At 45.5% G+C, this 20,896-nt stretch overlaps 1 protein-coding gene across 1 annotated transcript in view; it reads left to right on the top strand.

Moving 5' to 3' along the window:
* BECN1 (beclin 1) overlaps positions 1-15,089 on the top strand; it is a 29,416-nt gene extending 14,327 nt beyond the window's left edge. Inside the window, exons 6-12 of the mRNA XM_082272690.1 lie at positions 440-576; positions 3,709-3,903; positions 7,994-8,140; positions 10,906-11,055; positions 11,159-11,219; positions 12,570-12,712; positions 14,883-15,089. Coding sequence (XP_082128816.1) covers positions 440-576; positions 3,709-3,903; positions 7,994-8,140; positions 10,906-11,055; positions 11,159-11,219; positions 12,570-12,712; positions 14,883-15,051 — 1,002 coding nt within the window. The 3' untranslated portion in view covers positions 15,052-15,089. The remainder of the gene's footprint in view (positions 1-439; positions 577-3,708; positions 3,904-7,993; positions 8,141-10,905; positions 11,056-11,158; positions 11,220-12,569; positions 12,713-14,882) is intronic.
* The last annotated feature ends 5,807 nt before the right edge of the window (positions 15,090-20,896 follow it).

Raw genomic sequence — 20,896 nt, 5'->3', positions numbered from 1 at the left:
TCACAATAAGTGCATATTGATTGGTTTGCATAAAAGTTATAGAGTAACTAGTTACACTGGCTGGAAAGGGGTTAAAATGATTGTAAAATCCTTTTTCTTTTTTTTTTTTTTCCTATAAAAATAACAAACATGTTATACTTGCAGAGCGGGACCTCAGGTAAGTGTTAGGTGGGCTGAGGAGGGGCTGCTGCACATGCATAGCATACATTAAGATAAAAAACCTTCTGACTTTACAACCCCTTTAACATCTCGGAGTAATCAAAGGGGTTAAGTGTGTGCCTAGCCAGTGTTAATGTGTGCAATATATGTTCTGCTTTTTTTTGCTAAAAAATCTTTGTTTCTCATCCCTGCTTTACAGGGTGAAGAAACAAAGAGATTGTTTCCTCTATACAGAGCCCTGTGTTTGTCAAATTCAGCGTTTGTCGCGCTTGTTTTTCAGGTGACTGGAGATCTGTTTGATATCATGTCTGGACAGACGGATGTGGATCACCCTCTTTGTGAGGATTGTACGGACACCCTTCTGGATCAACTTGATACTCAGCTGAACATAACAGAGAATGAATGTCAGAACTACAAGTAAGAGGCTTTCTGTACAACAAATGGAAATAGTGATATCTTGCCAGCTCAAGCCATGGTTGTGCTTTAACCACTTAAGGACCGGGCCTATTTCTGACACTTGTTGTTTACAAGTTTAAAATCATTTTTTTTTTTTTTGCTATAAAATCACTTAGAACCCCCGCCCCCCAAAAAAAAAGATATATATATATATATATATATATATATATATATATATATATATATATATATATACACAGTGGGTACGGAAAGTATTCAGACCCCCTTAAATTATTCCCTCTTTGTTATATTGCAGCCATTTGCTAAAATCATTTAGGTTCATTCTTCTTCCTCATGAATGTACACATAGCACCCCATACTGACAGAAAAACACAGAATTGTTGACATTGTTGCAGATTTATTAAAAAAGAAAAACTGAAATATCACATGGTCCTAAGTATTCAGACCCTTTGCTCAGTATTTAGTAGAAGCCCCCTTTTGATCTAATACAGCCAGGAGTCTTTTTGGGAAAGATGCAACAAGTCTTTCACACCTGGATTTGGGGATCCTCTGCCATTCCTCCTTGCAGATCCTCTCCAGTTCTGTCAGGTTGGATGGTAAACGTTGGTGGACAGCCATTTTTAGGTCTCTCCAGAGATGCTCAATTGGGTTTAAGTCAGGGCTCTGGCTGGGCCATTCAAGAACAGTCACGGAGTTGTTGTGAAGCCACTCCTTCGTTATTTTAGCTGTGTGCTTAGGGTCATTGTCTTGTTGGAAGGTAAACCTTCGGCCCAGTCTGAGGTCCAGAGCACTCTGGAGAAGGTTTTTGTCCAGGATATCCCTGTACTTGGCCGCATTCATCTTTCCCTCGATTGCAACCAGTCGTCCTGTCCCTGCAGCTGAAAAACACCCCCACAGCATGATGCTGCCACCACCATGCTTCACTGTTGGGACTGTATTGGACAGGTGATGAGCAGTGCCTGGTTTTCTCCACATATACCGCTTAGAATTCAGGCCAAAAAGTTCTATTTTGGTCTCATCAGACCAGAGAATCTTATTTCTCACCATCTTGGAGTCCTTCAGGTGTTTTTTAGCAAACTCCATGCGTGCTTTCATGTGTCTTACACTGAGGAGAGGCTTCCGTCGGGCCACTCTGCCATAAAGCCCCGACTGGTGGAGGGCTGCAGTGATGGTTGACTTTCTACAACTTTCTCCCATCTCCTGACTGCATCTCTGGAGCTCAGCCACAGTGATCTTTGGGTTCTTCTTTACCTCTCTCACCAAGGCTCTTCTCCCCCGATAGCTCAGTTTGGCCGGACGGCCAGCTCTAGGAAGGGTTCTGGTCGTCCCAAACGTCTTCCATTTGAGGATTATGGAGGCCACTGTGCTCTTAGGAACCTTAAGTGCAGCAGAAATCTTTTTGTAACCTTGGCCAGATCTGTGCCTTGCCACAATTCTGTCTCTGAGCTCTTCAGGCAGTTCCTTTTACCTCATGATTCTCATTTGCTCTGACATTCATTGTGATCTGGAAGGTCTTATATAGACAGGTGTGTGGCTTTCCTAATCAAGTCCAATCAGTATAATCAAACACAGCTGGACTCAAATGAAGGTGTAGAACCATCTCAAGGATGATCAGAAGAAATGGAAAGCACCTGAGTTAAATATATGAGTGTCACAGCAAAGGGTCTGAATACTTAGGACCATGTGATATTTCAGTTTTTCTTTTTTAATAAATATGCAACAATGTCAACAATTCTGTGTTTTTCTGTCAGTATGGGGAGCTATGTGTACATTCATGAGGAAGAAGAATGAACTTAAATGATTTTAGCAAATGGCTGCAATATAACAAAGAGTGAAAAATTTAAGGGGGTCTGAATACTTTCCGTACCCACTGTATATATAATTTTTTTTTTTTTTTGTGGGGGGGGGGGGGGGGTGGTTCTAAGTGATTTTCTAGCAAAAAAGGATTTTAAACTTGTAAACAACAAGTGAAATAGGCCCGGTCCTTAAGTGTTGTTTTTTTTTTTTTCTTTTTTTAGCAGAGACCCTAGAGAATACAATGGAGATCGTTGCAATTTTTTTTTTATCACACCGTATTTGCGCAGAGGTCTTACAAACGCAATTGTTTTGGAAGAAATACACTTTTTTGGGATGAATTGGAGCAGAGACTGCAAGCCAGGCCTTCTCGTCCACATTAGATGCATGACCTCCCCGCATTTCTGGAAGAATAGTCAAACCTTTCCATAGACACTCCTAAACCTTGTGGACAGCCTTCCCAGAAGAGTTGAAGCTGTTATAGCTGCAAAGGGTGGGCCAACGCAATATTGAACCCTACGGACTAAGACTGGGATGCCATTAAAGTTCATTGTGTGTAAAGGCAGGCGTCCCAATACTTTTGGTAATATAGGGTACATTACATTAGCTGGGAGAGCAGCACATAATATAGAACATAGGCGGGAGGAACACAGCACAAGGTTTCTTTCTCAGGTGACCATACAGGCACAATGTAGAAGTTCATCTGGTTGACGATGACCTGGGCTATGATAGGACCTGACGATGACCTGGGCTATGATAGGACCTGACGATGACCTGGGCTATGATAGGACCTGACGATGACCTGGGCTATGATAGGACCTGACGATGACCTGGGCTATGATAGGACCCGACGATGACCTGGGCTATGATAGGACCTGACGATGACCTGGGCTATGATAGGACCCGACGATGACCTGGGCTATGATAGGACCTGACGATGACCTGGGCTATGATAGCACCTGACGATGACCTGGGCTATGATAGCACCTGACGATGACCTGGGCTATGATAGGACCTGACGATGACCTGGGCTATGATAGGACCCGACGATGACCTGGGCTATGATAGGACCTGACGATGACCTGGGCTATGATAGGACCCGACGATGACCTGGGCTATGATAGGACCTGACGATGACCTGGGCTATGATAGCACCTGACGATGACCTGGGCTATGATGGGACCTGACGATGACCTGGGCTATGATAGCACCTGACGATGACCTGGGCTATGATAGGACCTGATGATGACCTGGGCTATGATAGGACCTGGCTGGAGGTTTCAGAGAAATGAACACATTTTCTCAGCCTTGTGTAACTGAACTCTCTTGTGGTTTCAGACGGTGCCTGGAGATCCTGGAGACCATGAATGAAGATGATAAAGAGAAACTGGAAGCCATGTTGAAGGAGTTGGCTGAAGATGAGGAAAGGCTGATTCAGGAGTTGGAGCAAGTTGAGAAAAATCGAGAACAAATGGCTGAAGACATAGAAAAAGTCAGACAGGAAGCCGAGAGGCTGGAGCAAGAAGAGGCTCAGTAAGGGTGACACTTTGTATAATATACCGTATAATGGCTTTGTACTTGTTTAGTCATTTTCTCAAAAAAATGCATGGACAACAGATTACCTTTCGGAATAGGAAAAATACACCCCACTTAGTCCCTCAGGAGACAGAGGGGTAGAAGCTGAGGGACTTGTAGGACCAGGCATAGATTGACACATAGACAATATTAAAAAACAATATATTTTATTGATATCAAAATCTTAGAATTGAATAGCATCTTGAACAGTAGATTTGTATCCGAATTGTATATCTCATTAGATACAAACAGATGCACCAGATGTGGGTAATTCTGAATCTACGCGTTTCGCCCAAGCATGGGGGCTTCTTCGGAATCCAAAACAGATGAATTAACACCACTTCAGTCTCTAGTGAGATATTTTGTTACCTGGAAGGAAAGGTTATCACCAGGTGTTTAGGGACTGTAAGGAGCACATGGTGGGCTTGATTTACTAAAACTGGAGAGTGCAAAACCTGATGCAGCTCTGCATGGTGGCCAATCAGCATCTCACTTCAGCTTGTTCAATTAAGCTTTGACAAAAGGAACTTGGAAGCTGATTGGTGCAGCTCTGCATAGAAACCAGATTTGCACTCTCCAGTTTTAGTAAGTCGACCCTGGTGTGTGAGGACTGTAAGGAGTACTTGGTGTGTGAGGACTGTATGGGGTACTTGGTGTGTGAGGGGACTGTATGGAGTTCTTGGTGTTTGGGGACTGTATGGAGTTCTTGGTGTTTGGGGACTGTATGGAGTTCTTGGTGTGTGGGGACTGTATGAAGTTCTTGGTGTTTGGGGACTGTATGAAGTTCTTGGTGTTTGGGGACTGAATGGAGTTCTTGGTGTGTGGGAACTGTATGAAGTTCTTGGTGTGTGGGGACTGTATGGAGTTCTTGGTGTTTGGGGACTGTATGGAGTTCTTGGTGTTTGGGGACTGAATGGAGTTCTTGGTGTGTGGGGACTGTATGGAGTTCTTGGTGTGAGGGGACTGTATGGAGTTCTTGGTGTTTGGGGACTGTATGAAGTTCTTGGTGTGAGGGGACTGTATGGAGTTCTTGGTGTGAGGGGACTGTATGGAGTTCTTGGTGTGTGGGAACTGTATGAAGTTCTTGGTGTGTGGGGACTGTATGGAGTTCTTGGTGTGAGGGGACTGTATGGAGTTCTTGGTGTGTGGGAACTGTATGAAGTTCTTGGTGTGTGGGGACTGTATGGAGTTCTTGGTGTGTGAGGACTGTATGGAGTTCTTGGTGTGTGGGGAATGTATGGAGTTATTGGTGTGTGGGGACTGTAAGGGGTACTTGGTGTTTGGGGACTGTATGGGGTGTTTGGGGACTGTATGGGGTGTTTGCTGTATGGATTTCTTGGTGTTTGGGAACTGTATGGGGTACTTGGTGTTTGGGGACTGTATGGGGTGTTTGGGGACTGTATGGGGTGTTTGCTGTATGGATTTCTTGGTGTTTGGGGACTGTATGGATTTCTTGGTGTGTGGGGACTGTAAGGGGTACTTGGTGTTTGGGGACTGTATGGGGTGTTTGGGGACTGTATGGGGTGTTTGCTGTATGGATTTCTTGGTGTTTGGGGACTGTATGGGGTTTCTTGGTGTTTGGGGACTGTATGGATTTCTTGGTGTGTGGGGACTGTAAGGGGTACTTGGTGTTTGGGGACTGTATGGGGTGTTTGGGGACTGTATGGGGTGTTTGCTGTATGGATTTCTTGGTGTGTGGGGACTGTATGGGGTTTCTTGGTGTTTGGGAAATGTATGGGGTACTTGGTGTGTGGGGACTGTATGGAGTTCTTGGTGTTTGGGGACTGTATGGAGTTCTTGGTGTTTGGGGACTGTATGGAGTTCTTGGTGTTTGGGGACTGTATGGAGTTCTTGGTGTGTGGGGACTGTATGGAGTTCTTGGTGTGAGGGAACTGTATGGAGTTCTTGGTGTTTGGGGACTGTATGGAGTTCTTGGTGTGTGGGAACTGTATGAAGTTCTTGGAGTTCTTGGTGTGAGGGGACTGTATGGAGTTCTTGGTGTTTGGGGACTGTATGGAGTTCTTGGTGTTTGGGGAACTGTATGAAGTTCTTGGTGTGAGGGACTGTATGGAGTTCTTGGTGTGAGGGGACTGTATGGAGTTCTTGGTGTGTGGGAACTGTATGAAGTTCTTGGTGTTTGGGGACTGAATGGAGTTCTTGGTGTGTGGGAACTGTGTGAAGTTCTTGGTGTGTGGGGACTGTATGGAGTTCTTGGTGTTTGGGGACTGTATGGAGTTCTTGGTGTTTGGGGACTGTATGGAGTTCTTGGTGTTTGGGGACTGAATGGAGTTCTTGGTGTGTGGGGACTGTATGGAGTTCTTGGTGTGTGGGAACTGTATGGAGTTATTGGTGTGTGGGGACTGTATGAAGTTCTTGGTGTGTGGGGACTGTATGAAGTTCTTGGTGTTTGGGGACTGTATGAAGTTCTTGGTGTTTGGGGACTGTATGAAGTTCTTGGTGTTTGGGGACTGTATGAAGTTCTTGGTGTTTGGGGACTGTATGAAGTTCTTGGTGTTTGGGGACTGAATGGAGTTCTTGGTGTGTGGGAACTGTATGAAGTTCTTGGTGTTTGGGGACTGAATGGAGTTCTTGGTGTGTGGGGACTGTATGGAGTTCTTGGTGTTTGGGGACTGTATGGAGTTCTTGGTGTTTGGGGACTGTATGAAGTTCTTGGTGTGTGGGGACTGTATGAAGTTCTTGGTGTTTGGGGACTGAATGGAGTTCTTGGTGTGTGGGGACTGTATGGAGTTCTTGGTGTTTGGGGACTGTATGGAGTTCTTGGTGTTTGGGGACTGAATGGAGTTCTTGGTGTGTGGGGACTGTATGGAGTTATTGGTGTGTGGGGACTGTATGGAGTTCTTGGTGTTTGGGGACTGTATGAAGTTCTTGGTGTGTGGGGACTGTATGGAGTTCTTGGTGTTTGGGGACTGTATGGAGTTCTTGGTGTTTGGGGACTGAATGGAGTTCTTGGTGTGTGGGGACTGTATGGAGTTCTTGGTGTGAGGGGACTGTATGGAGTTCTTGGTGTTTGGGGACTGAATGGAGTTCTTGGTGTGTGGGGACTGTATGGAGTTCTTGGTGTGAGGGGACTGTATGGAGTTCTTGGTGTGAGGGGACTGTAAGGGGTACTTGGTGTTTGGGGACTGTATGGAGTGTTTGGGGACTGTAAGGGGTGTTTGGGGACTGTATGGGGTGTTTGGGGACTGTATGGGGTGTTTGCTGTATGGATTTCTTGGTGTTTGGGAAATGTATGGAGTACTTGGTGTGTGGGGACTGTATGGAGTTCTTGGTGTGTGAGGACTGTATGGAGTTCTTGGTTTGTGGGGACTGTAAGGGGTACTTGGTGTTTGGGGACTATATGGGGTGTTTGGGGACTGTATGGGGTGTTTGGGGACTGTATGGGGTGTTTGCTGTATGGATTTCTTGGTGTGTGGGGACTGTATGAAGTTCTTGGTGTTTGGGGACTGTATGAAGTTCTTGGTGTTTGGGGACTGAATGGAGTTCTTGGTGTGTGGGAACTGTATGAAGTTCTTGGTGTGTGGGGACTGTATGGAGTTCTTGGTGTTTGGGGACTGAATGGAGTTCTTGGTGTGTGGGGACTGTATGGGTTTCTTGGTGTTTGGGAAATGTATGGAGTACTTGGCGTGTGGGGACTGTAAGGGGTACTTGGCGTGTGGGGACTGTATGGGGTACTTGGTGTGTGGGGACTGTATGGAGTTCTTGGTGTGTGGGGACTGTATGGGGTCCTTGGTGTGTGAGGACTGTATGGGGTCCTTGGTGTTTGGGGACTGTAAGGGGTACTTGGTGTGTGGGGACTGTATGGGGTACTTGGTGTGTGGGGACTGTATGGGGTACTTGGTGTTTGGGGACTGTATGGGGTACTTGGTGTTTGGGGACTGTATGGATTTCTTGGTGTTTGGGGACTGTACAGTAGACCCGTTGAGCGTCCTTTGAGGGAGCGTTTAGGGATAACCTATGAAATGCGCTAATTTCAGGACATTTCCTGTCCTAGCACATAAATGTCTTATTTTCTGTATAATTTCGGAAGGTATCAGAAGGAATACAGCGAGTTCAAACGTCAGCAGCTGGAGCTGGATGATGAACTGAAAAGTGTGGACAATCAGATGAAATACGCCCAATTCCAATTGGACAAACTGAAAAAAACCAACGTCTTTAACGCCACCTTCCATATATGGTGAGTTATAGATTGATGTGCTATAATAATAATGCCAAATATCGCACTTATCTGTGTGAATGAAGATCGGCTTGTGTTTTATTACGCTCATTATGACTAAGCCCACACACAAACTCAATTTTGAAGACCAAGGAGTGACAACTCCCAGGGTTGGAGGACAACCAGTGAGACCATTCTATAATTGGGTATCCAGTTGGGGCCCCTCTCATGCAGGGGTTGCGATCTGTCATCCTGAGCTGGAGTACCAGAAGACCTTGCCCCAGCACTGAGCACCCGTCCTCATATACTGCAATAGGTTTCTATATAGGTGGGCACCTATGCCCTTCACATGAGCCAGAGCAGGAACTATGAGGGGACCCAACACAAATTATACCTGGCTCCCCTTCTGCATGAGCTAGAGAAGAATCCTGCGGAGACTTGCCTATTGCACAGCTAACGCACTTTCCTTCAATGATGTCCTGAATTGGCGCATTGTGACCGATTTACAGGTCGCTCATTAGCAGTGACTCTTGCCACAATGCACGCCAGTCAGAATCACCGACTCTCCTGAATCTTTGTTCTGTTTTCATCAGCGGTCTCCGATTTTTTTGAACAAAGGGCCAGTTTACTGTCCTTCAGACTTTGAGGGGGCCAGACTTTGACCAGTGGGAGTAAAAAATGCTCTGGCTTTAATGGCAGTAAAGAATTCCCCATGATTGGTATTAGTGGGATGAACATTGACCCATTGTTGGTACTAGGGTAAGAAATCGTGCCCCATCATTGTTGTCATTGGGATGAATAGTATCCCATTTTTGGTATTAGGGGAAGGAATCATGCACCATCATTGGTGTCATTCGGAGGAATAGTGCCCCATCATTGGTGTCATTGGGAGGAATAGTGCACCATCATTGGTGTCATTCGGAGGAATAGTGCCCCATCATTGGTGTCATTGGGAGGAATAGTGCACCATCATTGGTGTCATTCGGAGGAATAGTGCCCCATCATTGGTGTCATTGGGAGGAATAGTGCCCCATCATTGGTGTCATTGGGAGCAGTAGTGCCCCATCATTGGTGTCATTGGGAGGAATAGTGCCCCATCATTGGTGTCAGTGGGAGGAATAGTGCCCCATCATTGGTGTTAGTTTGTGGAATAGTGCCTAATCATTGGTGTCATTGGGAGGAATAGTGCCCCATTATTGGTGTCATTGGGAGGAATAGTGCCCCATCATTGGTATCAGTGGGAGGAATAGTGCCCCAATCACTGGTGTCAGTTGGAGGAATAGTGCCCCAATCACTGGTGTCAGTTGGAGGAATAGTGCCCCATCATCGGTGTCATTGGGAGGAATAGTGCCCCATCATTGGTGTCAGTGGGAGGAATAGTGACCCATCATTGGTGTCAGTGGGAGGAATAGTACCCCATCATTGGTGTCAGTGGGAGGAATAGTGACCCATCATTGGTATTAGTGGGAGGAATAGTGCCCCATTATTGATGTTATTGGGAGGAATAGTGCCCCATCATTGGTGTCATTGGGAGGAATAGTGCCCCATCATTGGTGTCAGTGGGAGGAATAGTGCCTCATCATTGGTGTCAGTGGGAGGAATAGTGCCCCATTATTGATGTTATTGGGAGGAATAGTGCCCCATCATTGGTGTCATTGGGAGGAATAGTGCCCCATCATTGGTGTCAGTGGGAGGAATAGTGCCTCATCATTGGTGTCAGTGGGAGGAATAGTGTCCCATCATTGGTCTCAGTGGGAGGAATAGTGCCCCATCATTGGTGTCAGTGGGAGGAATAGTGCCCCATCATTGGTGTCATTGGGAGGAATAGTGCCCCATTATTGATGTCATTGGGAGGAATAGTGCCCCATCATTGGTCTCAGTGGGAGGAATAGTGCCCCATCATTGGTGTCAGTGGGAGGAATAGTGCCCCATCATTCTGAGGAATAGTGCCCCATTATTGATGTCATTGGGAGGGATAGTGCCCCATCATTGGTCTCAGTGGGATGAATAGTGCCCCATTATTGATGTCATTGGGATGAATAGTGCCCCAATCACTGGTGTCAGTGGAAAGAATAGTGCCCCATCATTGTGTGAGGGGGAGGAATAGTGACCCATTATTGGTGTCATTGGGAGGAATAGTGCCCCATCATTGGTGTCAGGAATATTGCCCCATTGTTGTCAGTGGGAGGAATAGTACCCCATTGTTGGTATCCGTGGGAGGAGTAGTGCCCTATTGTTGGTATAAGGGGAAGGAATCATGTACCCCAACCTCTAACCCCTCATCTCTGCCCCAACCTTGTCTCGGCAGAGAGGACAGAACTCCTCTGCCAGATCCTGTTCTTCCTAATGCAGCTGTGGAGAGGACCCCCCCCCCCAAACTCAGCAGTTGACAGCAGAGAGGAGGACACAATTCCTCCTACAGATCCTGCACCCCCTCCTCCCTGCCTCCACTGATCTGAGCATTCAGCAGACTCTGGCAGCTGACTCCAGCCCTCCTCCAGACCCAACAGTTGCTGCTTCCCAGCTCTGCCTCCATCTTCTTCCCAGCAGCAGCACATGGTAAGAGGGATGCACTGTGATGTAGGGGAGGGTGGGGGGTTCCTGACTTCTGATAGTGGCGGGCTACAGATAGAACCGCACCTCTGAGGGCAACCATAATGGTGATGCAACCCGCAATGAAAAGGAGTTTGACACTCCCTTCCCCACCCCCTTCCCCCTGATTTAAACCATGCAGTAGGCTTTTCAGCTTCCAGCCATTTTTAATTGTTGCCCTCTGTGACTCCCAGGCATAGCGGTCAGTTTGGAACCATCAACAACTTCCGCCTGGGCCGTCTTCCCAGCGTTCCTGTGGAGTGGAATGAGATCAATGCAGCTTGGGGCCAAACCGTTCTGCTGCTGCACGCCCTCGCCAACAAGATGGGGCTCGAGTTCCAGAGGTGAGACTAAGAATCATTAAGACAAAAACCTTTTTTTATTTTTTTTTTTTATTTTTTTAACTTTATTCCTACATAGACGCTAATTTCCCCGCTTTCCCTATAGATATCGCCTCGTACCTTTTGGAAATCATTCTTATCTGGAATCTCTGACGGATAAATCCAAGGTATGATTTTATTCCTGTAAAGGAAACTATGAATGGGTGAATTTTATTATGAGTTTTCTTATGAAGAGTTTCTGAAAGTTTACACAGTTGTCAAAGAGAAAAAATATGCTAAAAAAAAAAAAAGATTCTGGCGCCAAAAACAATCAATGGCTATGAGCGGTTATTAACCACTTGCCGACTGCCGCACGACTATATACGGCAGCAGTCAGCCCCTCACAGGCAAAGTGATGTAGGGGTACGTCACTTTGCCTGTGAGGCTCTAGGGAGCGCCGCCGGAGGCGTGCTCCCGCAACCAACCCCCCCCCCCCCCCACGCGAGTGAGCGGCGGACCCCATGTCCGCCGCTCACTCGCAATCATCGGTTACACCGGGAGAAAGGCAGGCGGCTAATGTAAACACAGCCGCCTGTCATTCTCCCCTGTGTAACAGCAGAGATCATACGGTCCTGCTATGTAGGACCGTAGATCTCTGCTGTTACATCAGTAGCCACATCCAATCACAGTTAGAAACACGCCCCTAGGGACACACTTAACCCCTCCTTCTCAAATAAAATTAACCCCTTCCCTGCCAGTGTCATTTTTACAGTAACAGTGCATATGTATAGCACTGATTACTGCAGTAATGTCACTGGTACCCCCAAAAGTGTCAAAAATGTCAGTCTGATCTGACCGCCGCAATGTCGCAGTCCCGCAAAAAAAATCGCAGATCGCCGCCATTACTCGTTAAAAAAAAAAAAAATGACAAAAATCTTTCCCTTAGTTAGTAAACGCAATAACTTTTGCGCAAACCAATCAAAATACGCTTATTGCGATTTTTTTTTTTTACCAAACATTTGTAGCAGAAAGCAAATTAAAATGTTAAAAAATTTTGATTTTTACATTTTTTTTTTTTCGGAATTTCATATAAAAGAATTTGAAAAATATTGTTATTTTTGCAAAATTTTCGCTCTTTTTTTTGTTTATAGCGCGTGATCAAAAAATCGCACAGGTGATCAAATACCACCAAAAGAAAGCTCTGTTTGTGGGGGAAAAAAAGGACGTCAATTTCATTTGGTTATGGCGTCGCACGACCGCGCAATTGTCCTTTAAATTCACGCAGTGCCGAATTGCAAAATAGGGCCCGGTCTTTGAGCAGCCAAATCCTCCGGGGCTTAAGTGGTTAATAGGATTAAGCAGGAAACACAAGAAATGTTGACGCGTTTCACACCAATGGTGGTTAACCATACAGATAATTTCATGGCAGCAGCTTTTTTTTTTTTTCATTCCTTCTCTTGTGATGCATGAAGCGGTTTCCAATCCTATCATAGAGACCAGGATGTTCTATTTACTCCATGCTGTGTTTTCATTACCAGGAGCTTCCCCTTTACTGTTCGGGAGGTTTGAGATTTTTCTGGGACAACAAGTTTGATCATGCAATGGTGGCTTTTCTGGACTGCGTGCAACAGTTTAAGGAGGAAGTGGAAAGAGGGGACACTGGCTTCTGTCTGCCATACCGGTCAGTGAATTGAAATTTGTTAGTCTTTACTTTTATCCATTGTTATTGCATTTTACACTTTTCATTGACTCCAGAAATATATCTTGTTAGGGTTAGGTGGGTAAGGTTTAATTCATTTTTTATTTTTTCATGTAATCTTATTAGAATTTAAAGCGGAGTTCCACCCAAAAGTGGAACTTCCGCTCATTTGCTCCCCCCCCCCCTCCGTTGCCACATTTGGCTCCTTTCAGGGGGGAGGGGGGAATGGGTACCTGTTTTTGACAGGCACCCTTCCCCACTTCCGGGATACGGCGCAGCAGCGCCGTCCCTCGGAAGTTTGGCCCCCTCCTCCTTCCCCGGCCGCTGAGCCAATAGGAATGCGCAGCGTGCTACGCGCATGCGCAGTAAGGACCCGCCCGTGAAGCCGCAAGGCTTCATTGCCGGGTTCGCTCACCGGCAATGGCGGCGGCAGCACCCGACAGCCAACGGAAACATCAGCTGCGGTGCCAACATCACTGGATTCCAGGACAGGTAAGTGTCCTAATATTAAAATTCAATGTGAACAGTGTGTGTGCAGTGTGTGTGTGTACAGTGTGTACAGTGTGTGTGTACAGTATGTGTACAGTGTGTGTGTGTGTACAGTGTGTGTGTGAAGTGTGTGTACAGTATCTGTGCAGTGTGTGTGTGTGTACAGTGTGTACAGTGTGTGTGTACAGTATGTGTACAGTGTGTGTGTACAGTATGTGTACAGTGTGTGTGTGTGTACAGTATCTGTGCAGTGTGTGTGTGTACAGTGTGTGTACAGTGTGTGTACAGTATGTGTACAGTATGTGTACAGTGTGTGTACAGTATGTGTACAGTGTGTGTGTACAGTATGTGTACTGTGTGTGTGTGTGTGTGTGTGTGTGTACAGTATCTGTGCAGTGTGTGTGTGTACAGTATGTGTACAGTGTGTGTACAGTATGTGTACAGTGTGTGTGTGTACAGTATGTGTAGTGTGTGTACAGTATGTGTAGTGTGTGTACAGTGTGTGTACAGTATGTGTGTACAGTATGTGTACAGTATGTGTGTACAGTATGTGTAATGTGTGTGTACAGTATGTGTAATGTGTGTGTACAGTATGTGTGTAATGTGTATGTACAGTGTGTGTGTACAGTATGTGTAATGTGTGTACAGTATGTGTAATGTGTGTACAGTGTGTGTGTACAGTATGTGTAATGTGTGTGTACAGTATGTGTGTAATGTGTGTGTACAGTGTGTGTGTACAGTATGTGTAATGTGTGTACAGTGTGTACAGTATGTGTAATGTGTGTACAGTGTGTGTGTACAGTATGTGTACAGTATGTGTAATGTGTGTACAGTGTGTGTAGTGTGTGTGTACAGTGTGTACAGTATGTGTAGTGTGTGTACAGTGTGTGTAATGTGTGTACAGTGTGTGTACAGTGTGTGTGTACAGTATGTGTAGTGTGTGTGTACAGTATGTGTGTACAGTATGTGTACAGTATGTGCAGTGTGTGTACAGTATGTGTGTACAGTATGTGTAGTGTGTGTGTACAGTGTGTACAGTATGTGTGTACAGTATGTGTAGTGTGTGTGTACAGTATGTGTGTACAGTATGTGTAATGTGTGTACAGTGTGTGTGTACAGTATGTGTAGTGTGTGTACAGTATGTGTGTACAGTGTGTGTACAGTATGTGTAATGTGTGTGTAGTGTGTGTACAGTATGTGTAATGTGTGTGTGCAGTGTGTGTGTACAGTTGTGTAATGTGTGTGCAGTGTGTGTGTACAGTATGTGTAGTGTGTGTGTAGTGTGTGTGTGTACAGTTGTGTAGTGTGTGTGTACAGTATGTGTAATGTGTGTACAGTATGTGTAGTGTGTGTGTAGTGTGTGTGTACAGTATGTGTAGTGTGTGTGCAGTGTGTGTGTACAGTATGTGTAATGTGTGTGTGTGTGTGTGCAGTGTGTGTGTACAGTTGTGTAGTGTGTGTGTGTGTGTGTGTGTGTGTGTGTAAATTCCCATCATGCCTAGTTATGTCTGTGAATGTCAGAGATTTACAATGCTTTATGGGAATTGTAGTTCCTGAATAGCTGGAGGGCCATAGTTTGGACACCCCTGCGTGGTTCTATCGGTTGCAGACCAAGAAATACTCTCTAGCTAATGAGGTCTTTTTTTTTTTTTTTTCTTACTAGGATGGATGTTGAGAAGGGCAAAATTGAAGACACTGGCTGTAGCGGAGGATCCTATTCCATCAAGACACAATTCAACTCTGAAGAGCAGTGGACCAAGGCCCTGAAGTTCATGCTGACCAACCTGAAGTGGGGACTGGCATGGGTTTCCTCACAGTTCTACAACAAGTGACTGAAGGGGAACGTTGGATGGACTGCATCACTTATTGAATGAATGAAATATCTGAGGAGCAGAGAGACATTCTCCTAATCACTGTACCTTAATCCTAACCCTGCCATTACCCAGGGCTGGAGCTTTCACTTCTTACACAATGCTAAAGCAGCCTTTAACCCTTTGCACTGATGTCAGCTTGATATGGTGGCCATTTCACCTCAAAGAATTGGTTATTTTTTAAGAGCAGGAATGAGACTGTGTATATTTTTAGGTCCTAGAATTCTGGGACAGTGTGTGTATGTATATAATAACCCCACTATGTATACAGAATTAGTCCCATATATTAAATAAAAGTATGGACATGAAGCAATACTTATATTTGTAGCGTGAGATATTCCGTAAAAGAAATGTTGTTTAGAACTCACCTTAACAACTCTAACCATCCAAAACCAGCAAAGAACTGACGCGTTTTGACTGATCTGGATCTTCTTCAGAGCAAGACCAGCTATTGGTGTATGTAACTGAGCACCCTCACCAAGAAACCTGAATTCCGATCCAAGAATAATTATATATTTCTCTTTCGTTCATTGACGGACACAGCTTCAGATCTTCTTCGACAGATGGGTTATGATGCTCTTCCTAGGAGTAGGACACTAGCTGCATAACCCATCTGTTGAAGAATATATGAAGCTGTGTCCGTCAATGAACCGCAGAGAAAAGGATTTTACAGTAAGACAAATATCCATTTTTTTTTTCTCTTTATCCTCCCCGGAGAGACACAGGAAATCATTAACCTCCCCGGCGGTCTGATTATGTTAGGATTTCTGTGCTAAAAGCGCTACATTGTTTTGCATGGAAATCTGTTGTTTTATATTTTAAAACTCCTCTTCCCCTGCGATCCCCCTTCAGTCTGTCATGTGGCCACATCCTGACGTGTTTCGTCACTTCCTGACTTTGTCAAAGCGGTATATTGTTTTGCATGGAAATCTGTTTTATATTTTAAAACTCACCTTCCCCTGTGATCCCGCCCCCCGCCGTCCTCCAACTGTCCACAAGCCATCCCCCGCCGTCCTCCCCCCACCGTCCCCTCGCTCTGTGCTCGGCCGATGCCGGCACCTGTCTTCCGGTTCCTTTCCCTGCGAGCGTTGCGACGCAGGGGGGGTGGAACTGGCGGCAATTTAAAAAATGTAAATAGAACCAAATGAGATGATAGAAAGCTGTGATTGGATTACACTGTATCATCCCATTTCACCACAGGATTTCTGGTGACTTTTCCAGTGCCCTGCCTGTGCTTTTCCAGTTTTTTGTGCCTGGAAAATAGAGAACGATCATGGCGTCCAAAAAGCGTTCTTTTTGCGCAAAAGTGCTTTTAGAAGAACTGGAAAACAGCGACAGCGAAACGGAGTTACTTGAAGAACTGAGCGATAGCGATTGGTGGGAAAATTCCTCATCAGGTACGGAAAGTGAGGACAGCGACGATTCTGATGTCTCTTTCTGGCACATCGCTTGTGGAATTTGGGAAGTTTATCAAATGATTCTTCAGAATTTCCAACGGAGCGATGTGCCAGAAATAGACATCAGAATCCTCGCTGTCCTCACTTTCCGTACCTGATGACGAATTTTCCCACCAATCGCTATCGCTCAGTTCTTCAAGTAACTCCGTTTCGCTGTCGCTGTTTTCCAGTTCATCTAAAAGCGCTTTTGCGCAAAAAGAACGCTTTTTGGACGCCGTGGTCGTTCTCTATTTTCTAGGCACAAAGAACTGGAAAAGCACAGGCAGGGCACTGGAAAAGTCCCCAGGTGAAATCCTGTGGTGAGATGGGATGATACAGTGTAATCCGTTAGGATCACCGCTTTATATCATCTCATTTGGTGTATTTACATTTTTGAATTTGCCTCGTTCCACCCCCCTGCGTCACAACGCTCGCAGGGAAGGAAACCGGAAGACAGGTGCCGGTATTTACAGAGCGGGGAGAGAGTCTGAGGACGGCGGGGGATCGCTGGGAAGGGGAGTGTGATTCTGGGGTAATCCCGAGTGTGGCTCAGGGTTACCGCTTTTGATAATGAAAATCAACCCTGAGCCACATTCGGGAATACCACTAAGGAGGTTAACGCTTAGGTTATACTGCCACCTACAGGATGATTGAACACTGGCAAATAAAATAATTGTAGGCCAGCCAAGAATATCCAGCAAGCCTCGTGTTTTTTGTAAAGCCCCGTACACACTTCCCGTATGTCGGCCGAACGATCGACCGTCTTTTGTCCGGTGCTGTCCTGTCGGCTGAAAACTGCAAAAGACTGCACATGAATTTTGTCGGCCAACAACAGCCGACTGCAGAAGTGATGTCATGTGATGGTTAACTTTCCGTGTGTTTTTTCTTTTCTGAGCATGCCCAGTCTTGCTAATCGGCTGTTTGTCGGCCGAATTCTGTACTGACTGGCAAACAATCGGCAGTTCTGGTGACGGCCAACAAAAATTTTATAGCCTGCACACCAGATTCTGTTCGGCCGAAAAGTCGCAGTCGGTTGTCGGAAGCATCGTACTAACAAGCCGACAATGGGCCGATCGTTCGGCGGCTGAATATTTACGGCCGGCAATCGCTATGTGTGTACGGGGCTTTAGTGACCGGGGACAATATACACTGCCTAGCCAAAAAAAAAAAAGTCGCCACCAAAAAAAAAGGTCCCACACTCTAATATTTTGTTGGCTTTGATTATGGCACGCATTCGCTGTGGCGTTGTGTCGATAAGCTTCTGCAATGTCACAAGACTTATTTCCATTCTGGGTTGCATTCATTTTTCACCAAGATCTTGTATTGATGATGGGAGAGTCGGAGCACTGGGCAAAGTCTTCTCCAGCACATCCCAAAGATTCTCAATGGGGTAAGTTCTGGGCTCTGTGGTGGCCAATCCATGTGTGACAATGATGTCTCATCCTACCTGAACCACTCTTTCACAATCTGAGCCCGGTGAATCCTGGCATTGTCATCTTGGAATATTCCCGTGCCATCAGGGAAGAAAAAATCCATTGATGGAATCCCCTGCTCATTCAGTATATTCAGGTAGTCAGCTGACCTCATTCTTTGGGCACACTTATCCAATAAGAGAGTTACTGCATGCTTAGTTTAGTTAGCTGATTAGTTAATTCCAGATGGCGACTTTTTTTATATTCTGGCCAGGCAGTGGATGTGTTTTTTTTTTTTTTCAGCTTTACTAGGAAAAATCCGTTTTGCTAGCATTTTTTCCCCCTTCAGTCAAGATTCTTCACTACCTGAGCTGGTCTCTACCTGGATAAACCTTAGCCCAGCTTTGGAGTGACATACCTGGAACCCGCTTGACTAGAGGTTGTAGGACTAGCCTGAGAGTGACCATTGGACACTGGGTTCCACACTGGGCATTATTCAAACCCTGTACTGGTAACAAGTTAGCCGTGGAGTACTTTCCAGGTCTGAGCCACTGTCATTGTCCCTGCAGTGGCCCTTTCTTCTTTGAAGATTCACTGTAGGAGGAGGCTGAGGATTGGGAGCTACCTTGGTATTTTCAAAGCTGGCAGCCTTTGAACTTTCATGTTGGTTTTACTGCAGAGCAGGTTAACACTGAAGGGCGGAGTGCTGTTATCTTGGCGGAGTGTTGTGCATGCTTTGGTCCCCGCCATGCAGTGTCGAGTCACCTATTTCATGCAAATGCGCCTACTTTGCAAGAGCTATGTGGGACTCTATTCTTGTTGCCTGCCAACAGTATTTTGATTGGCCCAGCACCTGCTACCAGCAGTTGTATTTTGCACGTATCCGAGGCCTTGCCTCATACCCTGAGCTACATTGCCTCCTTGCTGTGTGGTTACAACATGTCTGATTAGACACAGTGTGGCTGTACCAGGTGCCCTCAAGCTCACATTTCACAAATGGCTCCATTGCTGCTTGCAGCATGCCCACCATGCAGCTAATGTATACGCAACCTTGAACCATCTTGCCCTCTGCATTCAGAGACAGCAAACATCTGTTCTATTTAAAAGCATAGACCAGGGATCCTCAAACTATGGCCCTGCCCTCCAGCTGTTGCAGAACTACACATCCCATGAGGCATTGTAAAACCCCGACATTCACAGACATGACAAGGCATGATGGGAATTGTAGTTCCTGAACAGCTGGAGGGCCGCAGTTTGAAGACCCCTGGCATAGACTCTAGAAACAGAGGCCATAAGCATGTTACCACGTCTTTCTGTATCAGATCTGCCTGCAGTCTTCAAACCATCAGCTTCTAATGCCTCGTATACACGCAACGATTGTTGGCCATGAATTTTCGGTCAACGTCCGATCGGCTGATTTTTGGCTTGTTAGTATGATGCTTCCGACAACCGACTGCGACTTTTCGGCCGAAAAAAATCTGGTGTGCAGGCTATAAAATCTTTGTTGGCCGTCAACACAACGGCCGATTTTCCGTCAGTCAGTACAGATTTCGGCAGACAAAAATCTGATGAGCAAGACTGGGCATGCTCAGAGAAGAAAAAACACACGGAAAGTAAACCATCACATGACATCACTTCTGAAGTAGATTTTTGTTGGCCGAGAAAATTCGTGTGCAGTCTAGGCACATTCTAACCAACACAACAACACTGGACAAAAGTCAGCCGATCGGTCGGCCGATAATCGTTGCGTGTGTACGAGGCTTAAGACTCTGCCGAGTCTCTCCCGACCCTTCTGAACAAACTTGCCCCTGGGGAGTCGCAGTCTTCTATGATTACTCTCAAAGTAAAAGATCATTTTGATGGTATACACACCACTCCTAAGCTAGAGAATCAGCCCATTGCTTCTACTAGAGCTGTTCTTAGTTTTGGGTCCTTTAGAGCAGTGGTCCTCAGGGCCCACTAACAGGCCAGATTTTAAGTATTACCTTGGGGAGATGCAGACTAGAGTACTGCAATCACTGAGCAGCAAATTATATCACTTGGGATGTATTTCAGTTATCTTGCAAACCTGGCCTGTTAGTGGGCCCTGAGGACCACTGGTTTAGAGCTAACACCACCAAGACCTTTCCAGTGCATTTGCTGTCTTAAGTCTTCCATTACGGACACTGCAACCCCCAGACATGATTTGCAATTTCCCCCAAATGCTCATTAGCCTTGTGCCCATTTGAGAAGAGGACTTGTTAAAAAACCGTTCTTCCCTCTCTATGGATCCAGCAGTGTGCTGTACTAACATACTGGGACCCCACGGATAAGTAGTTGAAGGCCCTGCTCTGTTCTCACTGGCAGGTCCTGCTTTTGGTTGATTTGACAGACACTTAGAGGTTGATTTACTATAACCACTTCTGGACCGGACGATTTCCCCCCTTAATGACCAGGCCCTATTTTGCGATTTGGTGCTGCGTTATTTTAACAGACAATTGCACAGTCGTGCGACGCTGTACCCAAATAAAATTTCTGTCTTTTTTTCCCCACAAACAGAGCTTTCTTTTGGTGGTATTTGATCACCTGTGCGATTTTTATTTTTTGCGCTATGAACAAAAAAAGAGCGACCATTCTGAAAAAAAAAAAAAAAAAGCTATTTTTCCCTTTCTGCTATTTAACATTCTCAAAAAAAAAAAATGAAAAAAATTTAACATTTTAGGCCAATTTATATTCTGCTACATATTTTTTGGTAAAAAAAAAAAAAAAATCACAATAAGCGTATTTTGATTGGTTTGCGCAAACGTGACCGCGTCTAATAACTACAGGAAAGATTTAGGTCATTTTTATTTTTTAAAATGATTACTACAGTAATCAGTGCTAAAAATATGCACTGTTACTGTAATAATGACACTGGCAGGGAAGGGGTTAACACTGCGGGTGATGAAGGGGTTAAATGAGAGCCTAGGGGAAGTGGCT

This window comes from Pelophylax lessonae (assembly GCF_965119305.1).
Source record: "Pelophylax lessonae genome assembly, chromosome: 11".
Classification (NCBI taxonomy): Eukaryota; Metazoa; Chordata; class Amphibia; order Anura; family Ranidae; genus Pelophylax; species Pelophylax lessonae.
The sequence above is the reverse complement of the archived record's forward strand: the minus strand, read 5'-3'. Positions and strand labels throughout refer to the sequence as shown.